At 36.7% G+C, this 21739-nt stretch overlaps 1 protein-coding gene across 4 annotated transcripts in view; it reads right to left on the bottom strand.

Annotated features, from left to right (window-relative positions):
* kcnh1a (potassium voltage-gated channel, subfamily H (eag-related), member 1a) overlaps positions 1-19850 on the bottom strand; it is a 119286-nt gene extending 99436 nt beyond the window's left edge. Inside the window, exons 1-3 of one of the 4 annotated variants that reach the window (XM_062059568.1) lie at positions 19602-19850; positions 10143-10169; positions 1268-1391 (exon numbers count right to left, since the gene is read on the bottom strand). In XM_062059568.1, coding sequence (XP_061915552.1) covers positions 1268-1391; positions 10143-10169; positions 19602-19674 — 224 coding nt within the window. In that variant the 5' untranslated portion in view covers positions 19675-19850. The remainder of the gene's footprint in view (positions 1-1267; positions 1392-10142; positions 10170-19601) is intronic. The other 3 variants (XM_062059569.1, XM_062059570.1, XM_062059571.1) reach the window with 3 other exon arrangements.
* Positions 19851-21739: the final 1889 nt, after the last annotated feature.

Below are 21739 nucleotides of genomic sequence, written 5' to 3'. Positions count from 1 at the left end.
GGGACATCTACCACCTTTTATGGGCATTTTATCAGCAGTGGTGCAGTGCATCTACAATGACAGAAACTTCTTTCTTTCTTTTACAGCTAAAGATGGACTCATTGCTTAGAGCAGGCCAGTCCAAACTACGGCCGCCAACATCGTCAATTTGGCCTGCGAGACGGCACAAATCCAATAAGCAACTTGACTCCTGAACGCGGCCTTTCTGTCGCCATCTGGTGGCCGACGAAAGCAACTCAAGTCAGTGACTATTAATTCCACATCATGCACAGAATACATTAATATGACCCAATCCAAAAAACCTTCCCGAGTTAAGGTGCAGAAAAAAAAATTCTACCGGCGCAAACATTTTATATTTATTATAAAAAACGTCCAATCAGCATTAAAAAAAAAATCAAAATTACACCCATTTAAATCTATTACAAGGGATGATGAGATAAATGGAAAACACTCTCTACACACTTATCCACGTTTGGCACATTTTAGATGCTCGATATTTCTGATTGATTAAAAAACTTTGGTAGGTTGTCATGGAAGTAAACAAGGAAGGAGTCTAATTTATTTATTTATATTCATATATACAAATTATAAAAATAATATGTACACACATATACATATATATATATATACACACACACATACACACATATATATATATATATATATATATATATATATATATATATATATATATATATATATATATATATATATATATATATATATATATATATACACACACACATGTACACTTTCCTGAAGAGCAGGGTAACCTGCGAAAATGTAGATTTACCAATGACTGCAACAGCACTAACCTAAAAAAACAACAACAGACCAATGACTGCATACAGTAATTGCCATGTGGACCTACCAATGACTGCAACAACACTAACTTAAAAAACAACAGACCGATGACTGCGTACAGTAATTGCCATGTAGACCTACCAATGACTGCAACAACACTAACTTAAAAAAACAACAGACCGATGACTGCGTACAGTAATTGCCATGTAGACCTACCAATGACTGCAACAACACTAACCTAAAAAAACAACAACAGACCAATGACTGCATACAGTAATTGCCATGTAGACCTACCAAGTACTGCAACAACACTAACCTAAAAAAACAACAACAGACCAATGACTGCAACACAAAGCTAAAAAAACAACAACAGACCAATGACTGCGTACAGTAATTGCCGTGTTGACCTACCAATGAAAGCACATGGTTCATTCAATATGGAGCTTGCAGTGCCGTGTCCTACCTGCAGGTGCTGCTCTTCTGCATCACCTCAGCCCTGTGGTAGCCCGACAGCTTGCAGAAGCCATCGTTGCTGTAGACGATGGGCCAGTCCACGATCTGGGCGTTCCCCAGGACGAAGTTGGTGTCTGACGGGGGAGCAGAACGACAAACTCTGGAGAGGTTAACAGCATCTCCTGAAAACAAAGCTTTGAACAAAAGCCTCACAAAACAAAGTAAACAGAGAGGAGCTTTGCGTTTGATTGGAATCAAAAACAAATATTGGGGGAAATTAAAAAGGGAGAAGAAGAAGAAAAAGACAAGTAAAAAGTTGATCTTTGGGCCCCAAAAAAGCACCAAGGAGGTTTCCTTTGACACAACTTAACTACGCTCGCTAAGAACACCTTGCCTTGAACTCGGCACGCCGTAATGTACCCTTTTTACGGCACGTTTGCCCTGCGGTCGTTCCTGTACACACCTGATCAATGTTCATTAGCGTCCGTGCAGCTTCATTACACACACCGCTGACACACACTCACAAATCCCTCCTTTATTGTGTTGCCGTGGGTTTTTTTTACGGACAAACGCTCATTTGTCTGCAAACATCAATAGCGGCCGTCATTAGCTGCAAAGGTCATAAAAAAAAAAGTATATCGTTTTCATGGCGGCGTGTTGTGCATATTAAAAAGGTTAGCAGCACCTGGGAGCTACACTTAGTCATAGCCAATATGCTAATAGTCTCAAACAGTCAAGTGTTGCCACGTGTGCTACTTTAGTGGACTATTTTGCTGTGTCTTTGTCTTCTTCTTTTCTTTTTTTTTTACTCTAAAACCTGTCTGCCATTTCCTGAATTAATATTCCCGTAGTGTTCTCAGTGTCATTACTTACAGCCTCTAAATGACGTGAAATGAAAGGACAGCTTTTCTCATCACACCGTCTGGCTTTTGGGAATGATATCAATAAAACTGGCAATTTATTGAATTGAGTGGGTCAAAAAAATAAAATAAGTGTGTGCGCATATGCAAAGCTTAAGGATGGTAATTTATGAATGTTTTTCGGGACTAAAAAGCCTGAATTGACATTGTTGGGGGTGCAAAAGTTGCAAGTAAGGGATGGGTGCGATACGGCACCAATTCCCTAAACCTGGGAATCAACACTGGTACCAATTTTCAGTAGTTTTAGGTGTGTGTTAATAAATAATTGTTTTTATAGTAAAATCTCACTGTTTTATTGCAGCATTTAATAAGGAGCTGTTTATAATAACTGCTGTCCAGTTATACCTTGTTTTATCGTCACATTTCTGAGTCTCATTTGCAAGTACGACAAAAAGTTGCAATTACAGTTGCAGTTCAGTTTTTGCCGAATCAAGTCTTTTGTTGCGCCCTAAAAAGTGTTAACACTGTAAATATTGGACTTAATACACACTGTTTGTTGTTTGATTGGAACGCGCAATGTAAAATCGCTAATGCTAATCAGTAGCATGTCAATAGCAAAGCCATTGTGTATTAGCATCAGGCTAGCGCATTTTGGGAAAAGTGGAGCCTTACTCAACCGATGTTTGAGCGTTTTTTTTGAGTCACTTTCTTTGTTGTAGGGCTGGGCGGACCAAAACGGATATCCCGGTATTTTTAGGCTGAATCATGATATATAACGGAATTTTAAACGAACCGTGCATAGTATTTAGTTGAAACTCAACAGCACATTACTGAAAGTTACTTTTCAAAAGTTATTAATCATGCCATTCAGGAATGCAGCTGTCTGCGGTTTATTATTTTATTTATTATTATTGTTTATTATTTATTTATTTATTTGTATTTTCTTCATTTTACTTTTTGGGGAAAAAACAGCATATTTGATGAATGTTTGACAACTTGTTTCAATTATGTGTTTAAAAATCAATTAAAAAACCAAAAGGTAATTTAATTTATTGACTAAATAAATACTCTTTAAAAAATGTAAATGATTACTAGGGAAAGTAATTAATGTGCTACTTTAAAAAATGTTTTTAATATGTCAGATGCAGATGAGAGAATTAAATGAGAGCAGAGTGCATGTGTGTGTGCCTTTAAAATATATATATACATTTATATATATATATATATATATATATATATATATATATATATATTAGGGGTGGGGGGGAAAAATCGATTCAATTCGAATCGCGATTCTGACGTGCGATTCAGAATCGATTCTCATTTTTAAAAAAATCAATTTTTTTTTTTTTAATTAATTTTTTCATTTTTATTTTTTTTTATTAATCAATCCAACAAAACAATACACAGCAATACCATAACAATGCAATCCCTCATTGACATTATCATTAGACATTAAAATAAATGAACAATAGTGTCACAGTGGCTTACACTTGCATCACATCTCATAAGCTTGACAACACACTGTGTCCAATATTTTCACAAAGATAAAATAAGTCATATTTTTGGTTCATTTAATAGTTAAAACAAATGTACATCATTGCAAACAGTTGATAAAACATTGTCCTTTACAATTATAAAAGCTTTTTACAAAAATCTACTACTCTGCTTGCATGTCAGCAGACTGGGGTAGATCCTGCTGAAATCTATGTATTCCATGAATGGAGAATCCTTTTCAATCTTGGCAAAAATCTTACCCACACGATTATCAAATGTAATAGGAAAATTAATTCATACTGACCAAACTGGCTTCATGGAAGGTCGACAATCTTCAGACAATACAAGGAAATTGTTGAATGTTATTTACTATGCTACAAGTCTCCCTTATCCCACAGCAGTATGTAGTGTTGATGCGGAGAAGACATTCCACCGCATAAACTGCTCATTTATGTTTTGCACATTACGTAAATTTGGATTTGGAGATAATTTTATACAATGGATTAAGATGCTTTATACAAGGCCCATGGCATCAGTCAAAACCAATAATCATATTTCAGAACCTTTTTTGTTCAAAAGAGGAGTAAAACAGGGATGTCCTGCATCTGGATTATTATTTAATTTGGTTATTGAACCCTAAGCTGCAAAAATAAGAAGTGAAAATAATATTCATGGTATAAATATTGGCTCTCAGTATAATAAGCTACCGATGTATTGTGACGACATAACTTTTTTACCTGTCACATGTTAACTCCTGTCTTCTTTATATCAATAATGTCATCACTGAATATGGCTGTTTATCAGGGTATAAAGTTCATTGGGACAAATGTGACATATTACCACTTAATAAACACTGCAAGAAATTACAAGTTCAGAACTCCAAAATTAAATTGTATTGCATTATTATGGTATTGTTGTGTATTGTTTAAAAAAAAAACAACAACAAAAAAACGTTTTTGAATCGAGAATCGTTTTGAATTGAAAAAAAAATCTATTTTGAATCGAATCGTGGGACACCCAAAGATTCCCAGCCCTAATATATATATATATATATATATATATATATAGATAGATAGATAGATAGATAGATAGATAGATAGATAGATAGATAGATAGATAGATAGATAGATAGATAGATAGATAGATAGATAGATAGATAGATAGATAGATAGATAGATAGATAGATAGATAGATATATATATATATATATTTCTAAAATATATCAGTATTAACTGTAATACCCGTATACCGCCCAGCCCTACTTTGTTGGCATTGAAAATTGCAACATTGCCTAGAAGTAGTTTCGCTGAATCAGCTCTCAGTGCTGCTGGAGTGATCACCAAGTGAGGAACCGGGCCGTGACGTCACGCTCGCGCAACCCAGGTTCAGAAACATGGCACCGTTGGATTTTACGCGAGAAAAAAGGTACCAGATTCGGTGCAAGTGTGGCGTAACTAAGTGCTAATGTGTAATCAAATGTAAACAAACAAAAAAAACAATGCATTTGATTTAAGAAAATTCAAACGGATCCTTCTGTGCACACAGGGAGGGGGTGAAAGGGTGAAAGGGTGACAGGGGGAAACACTTAAATTCATACCACATATGAACACGAAACATACTTTTTTCATCACATCAATCTAAACCAGACCTGGGAAATTATGACTCGGGGGGCCACATTGATAGAAAAAAATGCACCCGAGGGCTGACATGTGCGTGTGTATAAAATAAAAATGGGTCTCTCCTTTCAGGAACACTAATTGAAAAACTCACACAACAATTTCCGACAGAAGGCCAAAAAAAAAAGGACCGCCTCAAAAAACGGGAAGGAATTGTACCTTCTTTTTTTTTACTGAATGCGATGACATGAAAATAAAGAATGTGGTATTTACAATATTAGCCACGGAATTTTAAGAGCACATGAACGTCGTCGCTCCCCTTTTACTTCCCAGACCACCTCATTCTGAGGTACTTTTCTGCAGAACTTTGCTCGCGTGTCTGTAAGTTTTGGTATATAAAAAATGTTATTGTAGAAACAATTGTATTGACACTGAAACATTGCAACATGCTCAATTAAAAATATTAATACAAACGTTAAAAAAACAATATTTTGAAGATTATTTTTTGTGTTTCATGACATGTTTTTAATGCCAATCTTTATATTTTTTTATTGTTAGTTTTTGTGCGTGTTGCAGGTTTTAATTTTTTTTTTTTTTTTTTTAGATTCACTTCCTCTTTTTTTTTTTTACTTAAGAGTGCACGTTTTGAGAAGGGGTGGGATTTATGGGTCTTTGAAGGAGGCTCTTGAGGAGCCGTTAATTATTTGTTTTAAATCAAAGAAACAATTACTTGTAGCAGTTATGAGATAAGATGTGGATCAGAATAATTTAAATATGCACAAATATTACTCTATTGGTGGGAATTGTTCTGAAATATCGACTATAATTTTGTTTTTGTTGTGTTTCTATTGCAAACATTCCTTAAAATGGTGTATGTAAACATTCCATGTACTAAAATTCAGTGTAAAAAAAAAAAATCAGTGCAAAAATATTTGTTGTTTCAATACTTAAGACTCACTTTTGGTCTATTAAGACTGAAGCAATCGATCCTGTCTCAGAACTAGCCAATGAGGTTGTTGTTGGTTTTTTTACACTGAATTTTTACACACTGCATTTCAACAAACGTAATTTTCTAAACACACACATTTTGCTCAAAATTATTTTGTCAGCATCAGGTGATATAAAAAAATCGATTCACAAAATTCAGAGGTGGGTAGAGTTCCCAAAAATTGTACTAAAGTAAGAGTACTGTTACTTTAGAATGATATGACTCAAGTAAAAGTAAAAAGTAGTCATAAAAATAAATAAAAATACTTAAGTATGGGGTAAATTGGGAGTAACTTCGGATTTATTTAGTATTGCTATTCTTTAATGGTTCTTGGATTACAATTGTAGTTGGTGTGTGTAGTTCGTGCGTGTGCGTAAAACATAAACTCATATACAATTTACTGCAGCATGTTTATAAATGCACACCACGTGATATAAATGTTCTTTTTACTAGTTTGAAAGTAATCATTGAAGATGTTTGCGGCCTTGTCTGACGCCATGTCACTTTTTACAGTAAGTACATTTATATGCACTAAATTAGTCTAATTTGTCAACTTCTGTTTTCACAGCTACATGTGAACATCCTAGTTTCCATGCTCAGTGCACCTCTTCTACACTAGGGGGCGACTGTGGTCACTTTAGCTTGTTTAGCTATGTTAGGATGTATATACAGTAGAAGAAGAGAACGATACATGCTAATCAGCTAGCTCTAGTAACTTTAAAGATTTGGATGTAACAGATAAGTACACATTTCCGCTGCTATTTGATGTTGTTGGTAATGTTTTAATGTGTTCAAATAACACTTGTGGTTATTATGAGCACCAGAAACATACAAAAAGATCGCTATATTAGTCAACTGTGTAAGGAGGTTTCTGCTTACCAGCCGGGACGTACTAGCGTCATGTTACGTAATTAAAGTGTCTTCTTTTGGAACATTCTGACATTTGTTGAACAAGTAGGCTTTTATTTTTTTATCATAATACTTTAAACATACTGACCTAGTTCAGATTTTACTTTGTGTTTTTTTGCCGTAAACAGTCCCTCACCACCGGCTTGTTATTAGTGATGTGCGGATCGATACTGAAATATCGATAACGCCGATACCAGATCTTTCTGCGCTAATATCGATCCTCAAATGAAAATATCAATACTTTTGATACTTTAGTTATTTGAGATCATGCGTATTGCGTTAACATGTATACCGTGTAAAAATGCAACTCAAATTAGTTCAGTATTTTTACGTTAACTAAATTGTGACTTTTTATTCTAGCAGTAGTTCTTATTAATTTGTTTATTTTAATGCTTTTATTTTGTTACTTATTTCCTTTTGTTATGGCACATTTTCATGTACTTTGTATGATTTTTGTCCTCTGTTCTTTCTGTTTAGCTTGACTATATTGTTATTCACGCCACTACCGCGATATACTTCAGAGTTTGAAATAGAGTATATAATAAGAATAATAAATAATACAAATAATAATACATATGTAATAATAAATATAATATAAACAAATAATATAAAAATACTATATAATAAATATATAATAATAATAATAATATGTGATAATAATAAATTATAATAATAAATAACTAGGGATGTCTGATAATGGCTTTTTGCCGATATCCGATATTCCGATATTGTCCAACTCTTAATTACTGATACCGATATCAACCGATACCGATATCAACCGATACCGATGTATACAGTCGTGGAATTAACACATTATTGTGCCTAATTTGGACAGCCAGGTATGGTGAAGATAAGGACCTTTTTTAAAAAAAAAAATCAAATAAAATAAGATAAATAAATTAAAAACATTTTCTTGAATACAAAAGAAAGTAAAACAATATAAAAACAGTTACATAAAAACTAGTAATTAATTAAAATGTGTAAAATTAACTGTTAAAGGTTAGTACTATTAATGGAGCAGCAGCACGCACAATCATGTGTGCTTACGGACTGTATCCCTTGCAGACTGTATTGTTATATATTGATATATAATGTAGGAAGCAGAATATTAATAACAGAAAGAAACAACCCTTTTGTGTGAATGAGTGTAAATGGGGGAGGGAGGTTTTTTGGGTTAGTGTACTAATTGTAAGTGTATCTTGTGTTTTTTATGTTGACTTAATTAAAAAAAAAAAAACAAAAAAAAAAAACGATACCGATAACTTAAAAAACAATACCGATAATTTCCGATATTACATTTTAAAGCATTTATTGGCAGGCCGATATTATCGGACATCTCTATAAATAACCTTATACTGTTATTTAAAATACACAGATGTTTTAATTTTAGCAGACACATTAAATACGTTTGCACGAAATATTGATGTCGAATCGGTATCGCTGATACTGGCCTGAATTTTACTCAGTATCAGATCGGGGAAAAAAATCAGTGGTATCGCACACCCCTAGTTATTCCTCACTGCCTTTGATTGGTGGGATGAAGTCAAACGTCACTAATGCTTACATTGGATTGGCGGAACAGAGTCATGTGACAGAAAGAAAGCTCGTTGACACATTAATTAATACAAATAGCTGATAAATAATTGTAATATGAAAAATGTAACGATTGGAATAAAACTCAATGTAACGCAGTAAATGTAGCACAAAAATACTCAAGTAAAAGTGAAAAAGTATGTTATTTAAACTACTCTAAAAAGCACAATTACAAAAAGTTGAACCGGTGACACACAAAAAACAAGAACTGTAAAAAAAAGGGATAGAAAATAGCCACTAAAAGTGCACTTATTTATTTTTGTCATATTACAATGCCAAACCCCTTTTTAAGTGTCAATACAACTTTTTCTACAATGTCATTAATTTTTTCAATAATGGCAGGGCATCTGTCACTTCATCCTGGACAATATTCATGACAAATTGCTGCTTTGTTTTAAAGATGTGCTATTTGGATTTACACTGTATGAAAAAAAATTTGAAAATGAATTTTACCTTTGCAAACTCATTATGCTATTGGCTAACTTTTATTTTCATAAATGTAAGTTTCTCAATACCCGACATGTTTTTTGTGCCTTTAAAAAATATTTAGAACTCTACATTAAAACACACTCTACCTCTAACAAGCAAAAAGCTGTGAAAACGATGATGCTGTGTTCCAAATTTAAGTTATTTACTGACATTGAGTGATCCTATGGATTTGCACTTTGTTTGTTATATATATCTATATATTTTGCATTCTATTTTAGTTACTTTGAATTTACAACCCCCTGGCGCTATTTTGTACTGTTTTTGTACTGTTTTTTTTACTTACTTTGATTATTATTTGTCAAATGTTTGTAAATGTTGAAATTCATAAATAAAAGTTTAAAAAATAATAATAAATAAATAAATAAATAACTTACTGGCCCCGTATACTGGAATCTGGCGCTGGTTGCTACGTCAACAAACCCCGCCCACTCTGCTTTGCCCCTCCTTTACCCTGAGAGCTGCTGTGACGTCATCCTTATGATTACCCAAACAACCCATATATCACTCAAAAGCGCAGATTACTATTGGAACACTTTCCGTAGTTCAAGATTTACGATCATTCGAAAACAGTACTGCAGATTTTTGATGTTGAAGGTTAAAAAAAAAAAAAAAAAACTAATTTGGAAACGTCGGATTTAAAAGCTTGAAAAAGCGGGCCTTATTTTGCCCAGGTCTGATCTAAACCCATGATAACAAAAAAAACACAATAAAATGCAAATGTTCCGTGCCAACGTGTTATTTTACAATAATGTACCTCTTGTCCAAATGGCTTACAATAATTCTTATGTATGTGTCGTGTCATAAACTTCCCATTGATAGTGTTTTGTAAATCAACATTTGGTAGAGAACATTTGAATGATCGGGGAGGCGGAAAGGGGGTGTAGTGTAAAGAAAACATAAGAAAGAAGCACGCCAAATTCAACTGCATAGTACCTGTCTGCCTATGTGACAGTGTCCAAACTGAAATTTGTGAAAAGAAAAAGAAGAGTTAATAGATTAATATGACAAAACATCTGTTTCAATGTGTGACGGTGAAAAGAAAAGATGGAACGACAACAACAACAATGACAACAAAAATGGTGCTCACACTAAAGACTCAATTAGTCACAATAGTCCCAATTGTAAAAGTGGAATTAAGTAATTTGTAAATAATGTCTTCAAGTCACCTCCAACAAGTTTTACTTGCTGCGACTAGCTAACCTTCGAGCACAGGTGTGTTTTTTTGCTAATTTTGCAGGTATACACCATGGCATCAAATATTTTGTTCCTTGACAAATGGTACCTGTTAGTATGTCTGTCTTTTTTAGCTAATTTTGTATGAGTCATACTTAATGCATGCTAACGTTAGCAGGCTAGCATTTTAAACACATTTTTCAGGTACACACCTCACAGTAATATATTTTGGTACTCGACACACGTTACAGATAGCATTTTAGCATGCAAGTGGACATTTATCCATGAAAATATGGACAAGCTGCTGACAGAGAAGCCACTGGAAGGCTGTACTGTGGAAGTCCCCTCTACAAGGTAAATGTTGTACATTATTATTACAATACGTCATGAATCTCTTGTAGTTTTGTTTGCGTTTTTCTTTTTTTTATTGTATTGTTATCGATCCAATATTTATTATCTGAAAGTTTGTTTTCTTTTTAAAAAGCATGCTACATGTTAAAATTGTGCTTTTTTGGGTGGGGCATGCATCGATTAAATTGATTTAAATGTATTTCAATGGGCGACGCTGTTTCGCAATACACATTTTTTCAAGGTACGAGCTGCAGGTTTCATTAAAAAGCAATAAAAGTACCAGTAGAGTGGAAAAACAAGTTGCCTCTCAATCAACGCTATAATTATATGCATCTGATTTGTGACACCAAAAGACATCTAAAGTTTGCAGTTAAATACATATAATCAAAACGGTATCATTCTCACGGAGATTCCCGAGCCATTTTGAGAGTTAATCTGCAAGCCAGTCACATGGTCGCGTGATGTAGCATTACGAACCGCAGATCCCTTCCCCATCAACAACAATGTTAATCAAGCAGACTTTGTGAGAGCCAACAACGATTACTTTGGGAAAAATTATGATGCAGAAGTTTATATTTTTGAGCCCGAACACAAAGAGGATGTGCAATGGGTTTTAGAAGCCGAGTGCTAAACGAATGCGGCTTTATTGAAACACTGTAGCATCCGCAGCATTGTTAGGTGCTAAACATACAAACTAACCATAATAAAACAAACACTTACTGTAATATTTCCACTATCGCCCACTGACTTGATGCTCACATAATCCCGTTTAGATGAAGAATCAATCACAATCGTCACGAAGAGTTAAAAAAAAGCTGCCGCAACTAGCGTCTTTTTGGGTCTTTTTCACCAAGTCAACCAGTCTTGTCGGTCTATGGCCACATTTGTCTATTACCAGGTGAGAGATGCATGAATTATAATCTAGAATTTACTTTTAACAAGTTTGAGACGAAGCAGAAGTCTGCTCAGTGTCAACAATAGCAGCGTAGGCTAGCATTAGCTCACTTCTATAATCGCGCCGCTAAAATAGTCTGATTTGGCCCTTATAATAAAAATATCACTCATATTTGGTTAATTTTCAGGTCACGACATGTAAGTAGAGTTTTGTTGACGGTTTCCGTATGTTTTTTAGAGAGTATAATGAGCGCAATAGAGGACCCTTGATCTGTTGACTTAATTGTTAGCTATTTATTTGCGATTTGGAATGCATAATAAAGTCACAATCCTAACATAAAGATTCTGAATGATAAACAGCACATTTCTTTCCAATATTTGCGTATGTCCAGTGTGACTGATCTGACAATATGGTCAGAGTGCAGAAGCGTTACTACAGTGACGTAGAATCTACGGAAATAGCCCAATATATTCACAATGGAATATTTAAAAGATTTAAGAATTTGTGGCATTTTGTGATGTTTAAAGGGTATTTTCACAAACTTTGCGGATTGTAAATACAGTTGGATACGGTTTAATGGATACAATAAAACACAATTAAGCATATAAATTCAACTTGTTTTTCCACTCTACTGGTACTTTAAATGGATTTTGCAAAAGTTAAGGCCTTAAATGGCATTAAACTGCATTAAATACAATATCCACGGGCATTGAAAAACTTCATACAGTTGCATTTGGCAACAAAAAAGACAACAAAACAAACCACCCGACCCAGTTTTTCCAATTGGGGGAAAAAAACTGCACTTCAAGATGTTTATTATTTATGGAAGTGCAATTTTTTGCCGACAAATACAGTCCATTTTATTTTTACGTTTGTTTCCCTGTTCAAAATAATTAATTTATTCACCTTCCAATTACAATGGAAATTAAAGCGGCAAGCAGCGTTGAACGGGCCCCCGGGGTTCAGGCAAGTCAGCTGGAAGGCATGACGCATGCACGTCATTCCCAATGCCCCGACACACCATCAAGAAATTCAGGAAGACGAGCATGTGGAAGGAAGTTACCACTGTTATAGTTTTCCACCAAAAGGGGGCGATCATAATGTCAATATCAACGTCAAGTCATGATCAGTTTCCGACCTTAGAGCCTTACATCAGTCTGGAAGGAGATATGATCATTTAAAGTGAAGTAATGACAGTTTGATGGTTGATGGCGAGGAGCAGTTGTTTTCCCGCCCGTTACCAAGGGGTACGAATAGGTACTGACCCATGTAGAACTTCAAGGTGTCGTCTTCGTCCTTTTAATCAATTATAATTACGATCTAAATTTGTGGACCCGAGATACAAATGTTCGGCAAACCATCAGATCAAAGTTTGCCGCCATGCCCAAGGCAAAATTCCTTCGCCAAAGCCCTTGGAGGAGTTCGTTAAAGTACAACTACTGTTTTTGGCCCTAAAAAAGGCAGACGGAAATCAAGAAGGTCGACTCCCTGCTTGTTTTCAAACATGGCTTCTTGAGACTTTTGCGTGCGTCTTGTCATGATAGACGTCTCCAGCCATTTTTGTGAAGATATGGGTAACTGGTGGCTTTTTTAAAATACTTTTCAAGGGGGCGCTAAAGAGTCATTTTTGACATTTTGTGTTTGGGACCCCGAAAATATCCTTTTCCGGATGCACTTGCAAAAACCGGTGAGTTTTCGTGCATGTTAATTCCCTCAAAAATGTGATAGAAGTGGGAGAAAAATTAAAAAAGAAGCAATCCCAATAGGGCCTTTGCAGCCTAAATATACAGTAATGAAAAATATGTTTATTGCGTTTGAAAGGGTTACTTGCATCTTTATTATACATTGTGATTACATAAGTGCTTAGTTTGGTCAAATAATGTCAACTTTTCAACATTATTGTTATCAAACTCTTACATATACTATATACTGTATGATAACAATCCGACAAGTTGCATTAAAAAGCATTAAATTAGATTTGCTGACACCTGCAGAAACCCTGTAAACTAGTATCCCAAAGAACTACTGTACTTTATTATGGGCCTGCTGCAATGCAAGCCCCTATTCACATGTGATTGGGCGCTTGCAATGCATATTATTATTGCTCATACTTCAAATTTTATTATAGTTCTGCACATTTCTCTTACGCTTAATACGTGACGAACCGACCAACGAACCCCCACATATGTTATACCGTCGGAAAGGTCTCGTTCGCACCGATGGGGGTACTCTAAATTGGGAACAGTTCATGTTACCATGGCGACGCTATTCTGAAAACTAATTATGGGCCCATTGAATAGGTACGCAACGGTAATAATGGCGGATATTTCCAGCAGAACGCTCCAAACTGCGAGATTACCTCCTCTTGTAGCTCAGCCACACTTTCACGTAGCTCGATGCTTAACGTCTAATTTTTTTTCACACGCTTGTCTACTTTAACTTTAAAGTTTTTTCGTCCAATGTTTGGTTTTGGCTAGAGTCATATAACTTGGTATGTGACAGCTGTTAACTGTTAGCAAGCTAACTTAAGCATGCTAACTTTTTCATCTAATCTCACACTTTTATTCTCTATTCCCGCAGCCATACACCTTACAGCTGTGTTACTTGAAATGTGAGACATGCTAACTGTTAGCATCCCGCCGTTAGCACACATGATAAATGTTAGCATTTATAATATACATGCTAATGTTTTAGGCTCGCTCTGTAGCTCTTTTTGTACACAGATTTTGACACTGGATTTTGAAGCACGCGGCTTCCGGCAACCCCCGGCCAGAGGTCCAGGGCACTGATAGCAGGTCCATCAAAATTTACGCAGGAATTTTCTAGTTTTAAACTACTACTACTGACTTATTTTGAATGTGTTTCAAAGTTCATCAACAGCGCAACTGGCTGTCGTATGGTGCATTGCTGGACATGGACATGAAATGACAAAAGAGGTGAAAATAATGTGCAAACAATGAAAGACACATTCTTTTGAACATCCATCCAGCACTCTTTCAGATTACGGTCTTGGCTCCACACGCGTGCAGATTTACTGCCGGCTAATCCTGCGACCTTGTGCGGTCGCAGGAAAAGCATACGCTTTTGTCTTAAAAGGCTGGATTTTCAGCCTCTTTTCTGAATTTTGGGGATCCTGATTTCACAGCTGTCCGAGGAAAGCCTCCTTCTGGAAGGATGTGTTGGCTTACAACTGCTCCCTGGTTAGTGGAAAGTAGGCCCTGGTTGTCCACTGACCAAACCTCCATGAAGAAAAGCTTGTTTTGAGCCTCCTTTTTAAACTCGCTGTCGTCGTCGTCGCCGCTGTCATCTCACGTCGCATCCCATAATACAAAAGATTTGTGACACCTGTGTCCAAAAATACGCGGCTGCCTGTGAAAGTGATTGTCATCACATCTGGACCGCATGCTGCACATACGTCAACATGATGGGCGCCACAGCGAGAGGCGGGGCGGTATCGCTCTGTATCGCACTGGTATGCCGTATCGAGCATCTAAACAGCATTGACAACGTTTTTTATGATACAATTTTTTCATGTTAACCTTCGCACAGTAGTGCATGGTTGTCCAAAGTGCGGCCCGTACCTAATTTTTCTAGTCGTTAGCATTCTAATATTAGCACGCTAGCTTTTTTTTTGCTAATTTTGCAGCTCAGCGACTAACATTATGTTACTTGACGAATAAAACCTGTTAGCTTGCTAATTTTGTAAGTGTACACCTCAGCGTCAAATATTCTCTTAGTTGACGAATAATACCTGTTAGCATGTTTGGGTTGTTTTAGCTCATTTTTCTAAGTATACACCTCAGTCATATATCATATCAAATTGTATTTACAAGCCACAAAGTATGTGAAAATACCGTCTGAACTTCACAAAATGCCACAAATTCAGTTGGACATTTTGAATGTTCCGCTCATTGGTACGTGATGCGTGCTAATGTTGGCTTTTTTTTTTTTATTTCAGGTACACACCTCAGAGTATCAATCAATCAATCAATGTTTATTTATATAGCAAATTTTATTCAGCATCAAATATTTTGCTACTTGACGCTTTTTTTTTTTTTTAGCTAATTTTGCAGGTATATACTGTACCTCAGTCATTAGTTGGTATTTGATGCATGAAACATTAGCAGAATAGCATTTTTAACACATTTTTCAGGTCCACACCTCAGAGTAATATATTTTGGTACTTGATGCATGTTACATTTAACATTTTAGCATGCTAAAAAATTTTTTTTTTGCTAATTTAGCTGTGTTATATAGTTTGATATTTCAGTCATGCTAACTGTAAGCACAATATTGTTAACATGTTAGCATAGTACTGTTAGCATGCTAGGTTTTTAGCTCATTTTGCTCATATTTGTTGTTACTTGACACTATCTGGCCAGAGTGCTAACTTTGATTGATTGATTGATTGATAGAAACTTTTATTAGTAGATTGTACAGTACAGTACATATTCCGTACAGTTGACCACTAAATGGTAACACCCGAATAAGTTTTTTCAACTTGTTTAAGTCGGGGTCCACGTAAATCAATTCAACTGTTACCATTTAAGTTTGGCTTTGGCTCCTTAGCATTCACAAGAAATGTCTACCAAAATGTTCTAGTTCTTCGAAAAAAATCGATATACTGTACTGGTTTTGAAGGTGAAAACTACCTAAATTTGATTTATCTGTATGGGGCCCTAAGTGGCAAAATTTTGGGCACCCTGCTTTAGTATCAAAAATGATGTAAGAGCCAATGAGAACATGTGTTACTGCACATAAACAATTTAAAGTGTTTAAACATACAAATGATCTTAAAAGTTAAATTTGTTTATATTCTTTCTACTTAATATGGTTTTATCTGCTTAATGGGGTCGAGGCAAAGAAAAGAATACAAAAAAACACATCACAATGGTATTTCTTGCGAATTATACTATCGATACACTAGCATCAAATATCGATACCGTCACAATCGTCGATTTGTTTGATAAATAATAAATACCTGCGTACTTGCCCCATTGCACTTTAAAGTTTACGTACGTTTTTTTTTGTTTTTTTCAGAACACAAAGCAAAAGTACTCAATTCAAAGAAAAAATAGCATTTCCAATACAATATCGTCATTTATTTTAAAAAAAAAAGTCTAAACTATAGCAATATTTAAAAAAACATTTGAAATAAACACTATTTGCAGCATATATTATGAATTGTTGGTCTAAATTAAGCATTTTAAGCATAAAAATGGCTAAATGCACTAAAAATATGAAAACAACAGTAATATTGGCTACTACAGGATACCAAGGTAATCAGATCGCACTGTTCAGTATAACAGTCACTGATTGGCTGAGCCTCAGGCAGCATTACTACATTGGAATAAACAAGGGACTATGTGGGTGTGTACCTCTCCTAATGTTTGAAAAAATAAAGTATTTTGAAGGTCATAAACAGGGTTTTTCATGCTCTAGCTATGAAAAGATTCCACTTATAATGAATAATTCCTCATTTGTGGGAATTAATTTGCCGGGAACCAATAACAGCGATTAAGGATGGATTACAGCCAGGATTAAAATAGGTAATGGCCAATGAAAACATGTTTCACTACACAGTTAAAGTCCGATTTAAGAGTTTAAAGCGTTAAATGTACACAAACATGCAGGGATCAGCTAACGCTGTCTCTTTACTACATTTTAATGGTATTATGGTGTGAGAAATAGGGGCGAGAGTCTTTGAGCACGACACAGTTTGTTTATCAGTATGATTCAGGAGCTACGGATAGTTTATTGGTGCATCTTTACTTTCATCTTTTTATTTGACATCTTTAACGAGAAAGCGAGAGCGGAGATATTTTTTTATGTTTACTACGTCAAATTCAAGCATGGCTTCTCGTCTCTGCCTCTCGTTTTTCTGCGCTAGTTCCGATTTTTGGAACTGTCTATATATATATTTTTTTTTCAACATACTTAAATAATGAATATTTGGATATTTGTCCGATCGATTCAGAATCGGCCACGTCCAGATAACGATGCATCTAAGATCTGATCCTTTTCCTCACGCCTTTAGTGAGAAATTTGTTATTTCAGTGTTTATTTTATCATATTTTTATATGCTAGGGTTGAGACAAAGTACAACTACCGTATTTTCCGGACTATAAGCCGCTACTTTTTTTCAACGTTTCGGCTTATAAAATGGTGCGGCTAATTTATGGATTTTTCTTCGCCTACGGCCATAATGATTTGTATTCTACAAATAGTGTTCATATAACACCAACAGACACTGAGAAGGTGTGTTATTGTTTGTGCTATATGGTGCCATCTTTTGAACGGGTTTGCTCACTGCAGATGCTGCGGGTTGAAAATGTACTTCCTGTTTTGTGCCTTGAATCGGAAGTGTAACCGTCCATAGCGTTGCTCCTTAAAGGATTCCTTCATCACTCCTAGCAACTTTTGTAAGTTTTACAATATAACTAAAACAATTCATACTTACTAAACCGTCCCGTGTGTGATGTTTGTAGGAGTGTTTTCATGCATATTTGTATGTGCTATGTAATCAAGCTAGGATTGTTAGCTTTAGCAAATATGCTAACACGATTACAAGTGTCTGTGGTACTATTATTAACTTACAATGGCATTCTTTTTGTATTGTTTCAGTTTCGTTAATTTATCAAAACGTCATTGTGGAGTTATTAAGTTTGTTTATTAGAATAGGAGAGCTCGCTTCCGCAGCGAGTGGGTCCATGGCGATGACTTCTGTTTTGTTTGAACAGCCGTTTTACTGCCGTGTTCAGCCACTGTTTAGAAACAATTAAGGTATGTAAATAAACATTTACAAAATCTTTAATACCGGTATATATCTGCGGCTTATAGTCCGGTGCGGCTAATATATGTAAAAGTATGTATTTCTTCTCAAATTTAAGTGGGTGCGGCTTAAACACCGGTGCGCTCTATAGCCCGGAAAATATAGAGTATTTCAAAATCGTATGAGCATTTCTTACGATACAGTATCAATACTTCGGTATTAAATATTGGTATCACTTTGCTGTGTCATCGTGTGCACTTTATTGCAATTGTGAGAGAGTTTATCATGTACTTATTAGCATTTTTAATGATAATTTGATGTCAGGATCCTGTTCAGCCCTCATCTTGACTTTTCACTGACGACAAATAAAAGGTAGTTTGAACAGAATGCATCACTCCAACAGTTAGTGGGACGGGGTTTCGAACGGCACCATTCTTAGTTGTTTACCCGACACATAAAACGTAACGAATTTGAAATATTCACTATCCGCTTTAGCCGCCATATGACATCAGAGTGTTGAGTATCTTCAAATGTGTTTTGGGGAAATTACAATTTTCAACCACAGCATCAGGTTCTATGTAGAGTGGGCGCTTTCTATCATTTTCAGCAGACCACATTGCAAAATGATTACCCCCACTTCCTCCATATGAATCCCTTCCCTCCCGTACCTGAGAGTGGATGATCATCACCACGAGGTGCATGTATCGCACCTTGAGGAGCTACAGTATGTTTGACCAGCCACACTTTATATGCACTATTATCTCCATGTGGGACGTGAGAGACTCTCTCGTGTAATTATGCAGGAAAATGTAAAATGCATTTAGACATTTAAAACCAACCATGACCTTCTCACTCTTTCCGGACCTTTCTCGGCGCCTCAATTATATTTTGCAGGCGATTTATTTCTGGTCCATAAAATTCCCTAATCAATCCTCCAGGAGATCTTACGTAATCACAAGTCAGCTGGATTTTTGTTTTTTTTAGAAAGCTGCAGTCTCTTCGTGCTAATTGAAATAAGTCAACGCTCTTCGGGTTTGTTTGTTTTTCAAAATCTCCCGATTTTTCTCGCGTCGTCATTCGAACACCAACTTTTTTAACTAATGAGCCGCTTCAAAGCGGTTAATTGGCCTTAATTAACGCTCACGTGCCGACGCGCCACACCTGCCAGCTCCAGTGGGACACAACGCGACGGTCATCTTACCGTTCGACCGCCTGACAATATTCTCCAAAAAAGTGTTCTGGGGGGCCACAAGTCCCCTCCGGCCCCCCGCCATCCTCGCCGGTTCACTGCAGGTGAGCCTGGTGGCCGCCGCCGGTCGCCGTCATCGCCGTCCGCATGTCCGCCTCCGCCTCCGCCGACGATGCTGCGGCTGCTGGCTGCGTCCTCAGCCCGGTGCGGTACCTCACCTCATCATCCAGGCAGGGGGAGGGAAAACAACGCCTGAGCTGCTCGATGTGGGCCGGGCGGGACTGTGGGGAGGGGCGGGCTGTCCCCCCCATCTTGGAGGGAGGAGCCACAGTGTCACCTGCTGGACGGAGATATGCGCACACCCTTAGTGTAAACAACAGCCTTTTCCAAGGTTGTACTACAAATGAAAAATCCTCCATTTCAGTGGTGCTTCAACTTTTTTCACCAACTTGGCTCTTTAAAGGCCTACTGAAATGAGATTGTCTTATTCAAACAGGGATAGCAGATCCATTCTATGTGTCATACTTGATCATTTCGCCATATTGCCATATTTTTGCTGAAAGGACTTAGTAGAGAACATCGACGATAAAGTGTGCAACTTTTGGTCGCTGATAAAAAAGCCTTGCCTGTAGCGGAAGTAGCGTGACGTCACAGGTTGTGGAGCTCCTCACATCTGCACATTGTTTACAATCATGGCCAGCAGCAGCGAGAGCGATTCGGACCGAGAAAGTGACGATTACCCCATTAATTTGAGCTAGGATGAAAGATTTGTGGATGAGGAAAGTGAGAGTGAAGGATTAGAGGGCAGTGGAAGCAATTCAGATAGGGAAGATGCTGTGAGAGGCGGGTGGGACCTGATATTCAGCTGGGAATGACTAAAACAGTGAATAAACACAAGACATATTATTAGCCACAACACAACCAGGCTTATATTTAATATGCCACATAACAAACACCTCCCCCCTCCCGTCCATATAACCCGCCAATACAAATCAAACACCCGCACAACACACTCAGTCCCACAGCCCAAAGTACTGTTCACCTCCGCAAAGTTCATATAGCACATATATTTCCCCAAAGTTACGTACGTGACATGCACATAGCGGCACACACGTACGGGCAAGCGACCAAATGTTTGGAAGCCAAAGCTGCGTACTCATGGTAGCGCATATCCAACTCAAAGTCCTCCTGGTAAGAGTCTCTGTTGTCCCAGTTCTCCACAGGCCAATGGTAAAGCTTGACTGCCATATTTCGGGAATGTAAACAATGAAACACCGGCTACGTGTTTGTGTTGCTGCAGCTGGCCGCTAATACACCGCTTCCCACCTACAGCTTTCTTCTTTGCTGTCTTCATTGTTCATTAAACAAATTGCAAAAGATTCACCAACACAGATGTCCAGAATACTGTGGAATTTTGCGATGAAAACAGACGACTTAATAGCTGGCCACAATGCTGTCGCAAAATGTCCTCTACAATCCGTGACGTCACGCGCAAACGTCATCATACCGAGACGTTTTCAGCAGGATATTTCGTGGGAAATTCAAAATTGCACTTTACTAATCTAACTCGGCCGTATTGGCATGTGTTGCAATGTTAAGATTTCATCATTGATATATAAACTATCAGACTGCGTGGTCGGTAATAGTGGCTTTCAGTAGGCCTTTAAGTACCACCATAATGACCAACATTAAAATACAGTAGCGTAGTTAGCCTAAGTATTCATTAAAAGCAATGCAGGGGTTTAATTGAACAAGTATTTGAAAGTCACTGCTCTATTTGAAAGGTGAGCGTTTCAAGGACATACTGCGAAAAGCCTAGTCAAAGTTATTATTATTATTATGGCACGAGGTGGAAACAGGGGTTAGTGCATGTGCCTCACAATATATTTAAAGTTAAGTTAAAGGCCTACTGAAAGCCACTACTAGCGACCACGCAGTCTGATAGTTTATATATCAATAATGAAATCTTAACATTGCAACACATGCCAATACGGCCGGGTTAGTTTACTAAAGTGCAATTTTAAATTTCCCACAAAATATCCTGCTGAAAACGTCTCGGTATGATGACGTTTGCGCGTGACGTCACGGATTGTAGCGGACATTTTGGGACAGCATTGTGGCCAGCTATTAAGTCGTCTGTTTTCATCGCA

This window comes from Entelurus aequoreus, linkage group LG09, assembly GCF_033978785.1.
Source record: "Entelurus aequoreus isolate RoL-2023_Sb linkage group LG09, RoL_Eaeq_v1.1, whole genome shotgun sequence".
Classification (NCBI taxonomy): Eukaryota; Metazoa; Chordata; class Actinopteri; order Syngnathiformes; family Syngnathidae; genus Entelurus; species Entelurus aequoreus.
Note: the sequence above shows the minus strand (reverse complement) of the source record. Positions and strands in the feature narration are given on the sequence as shown.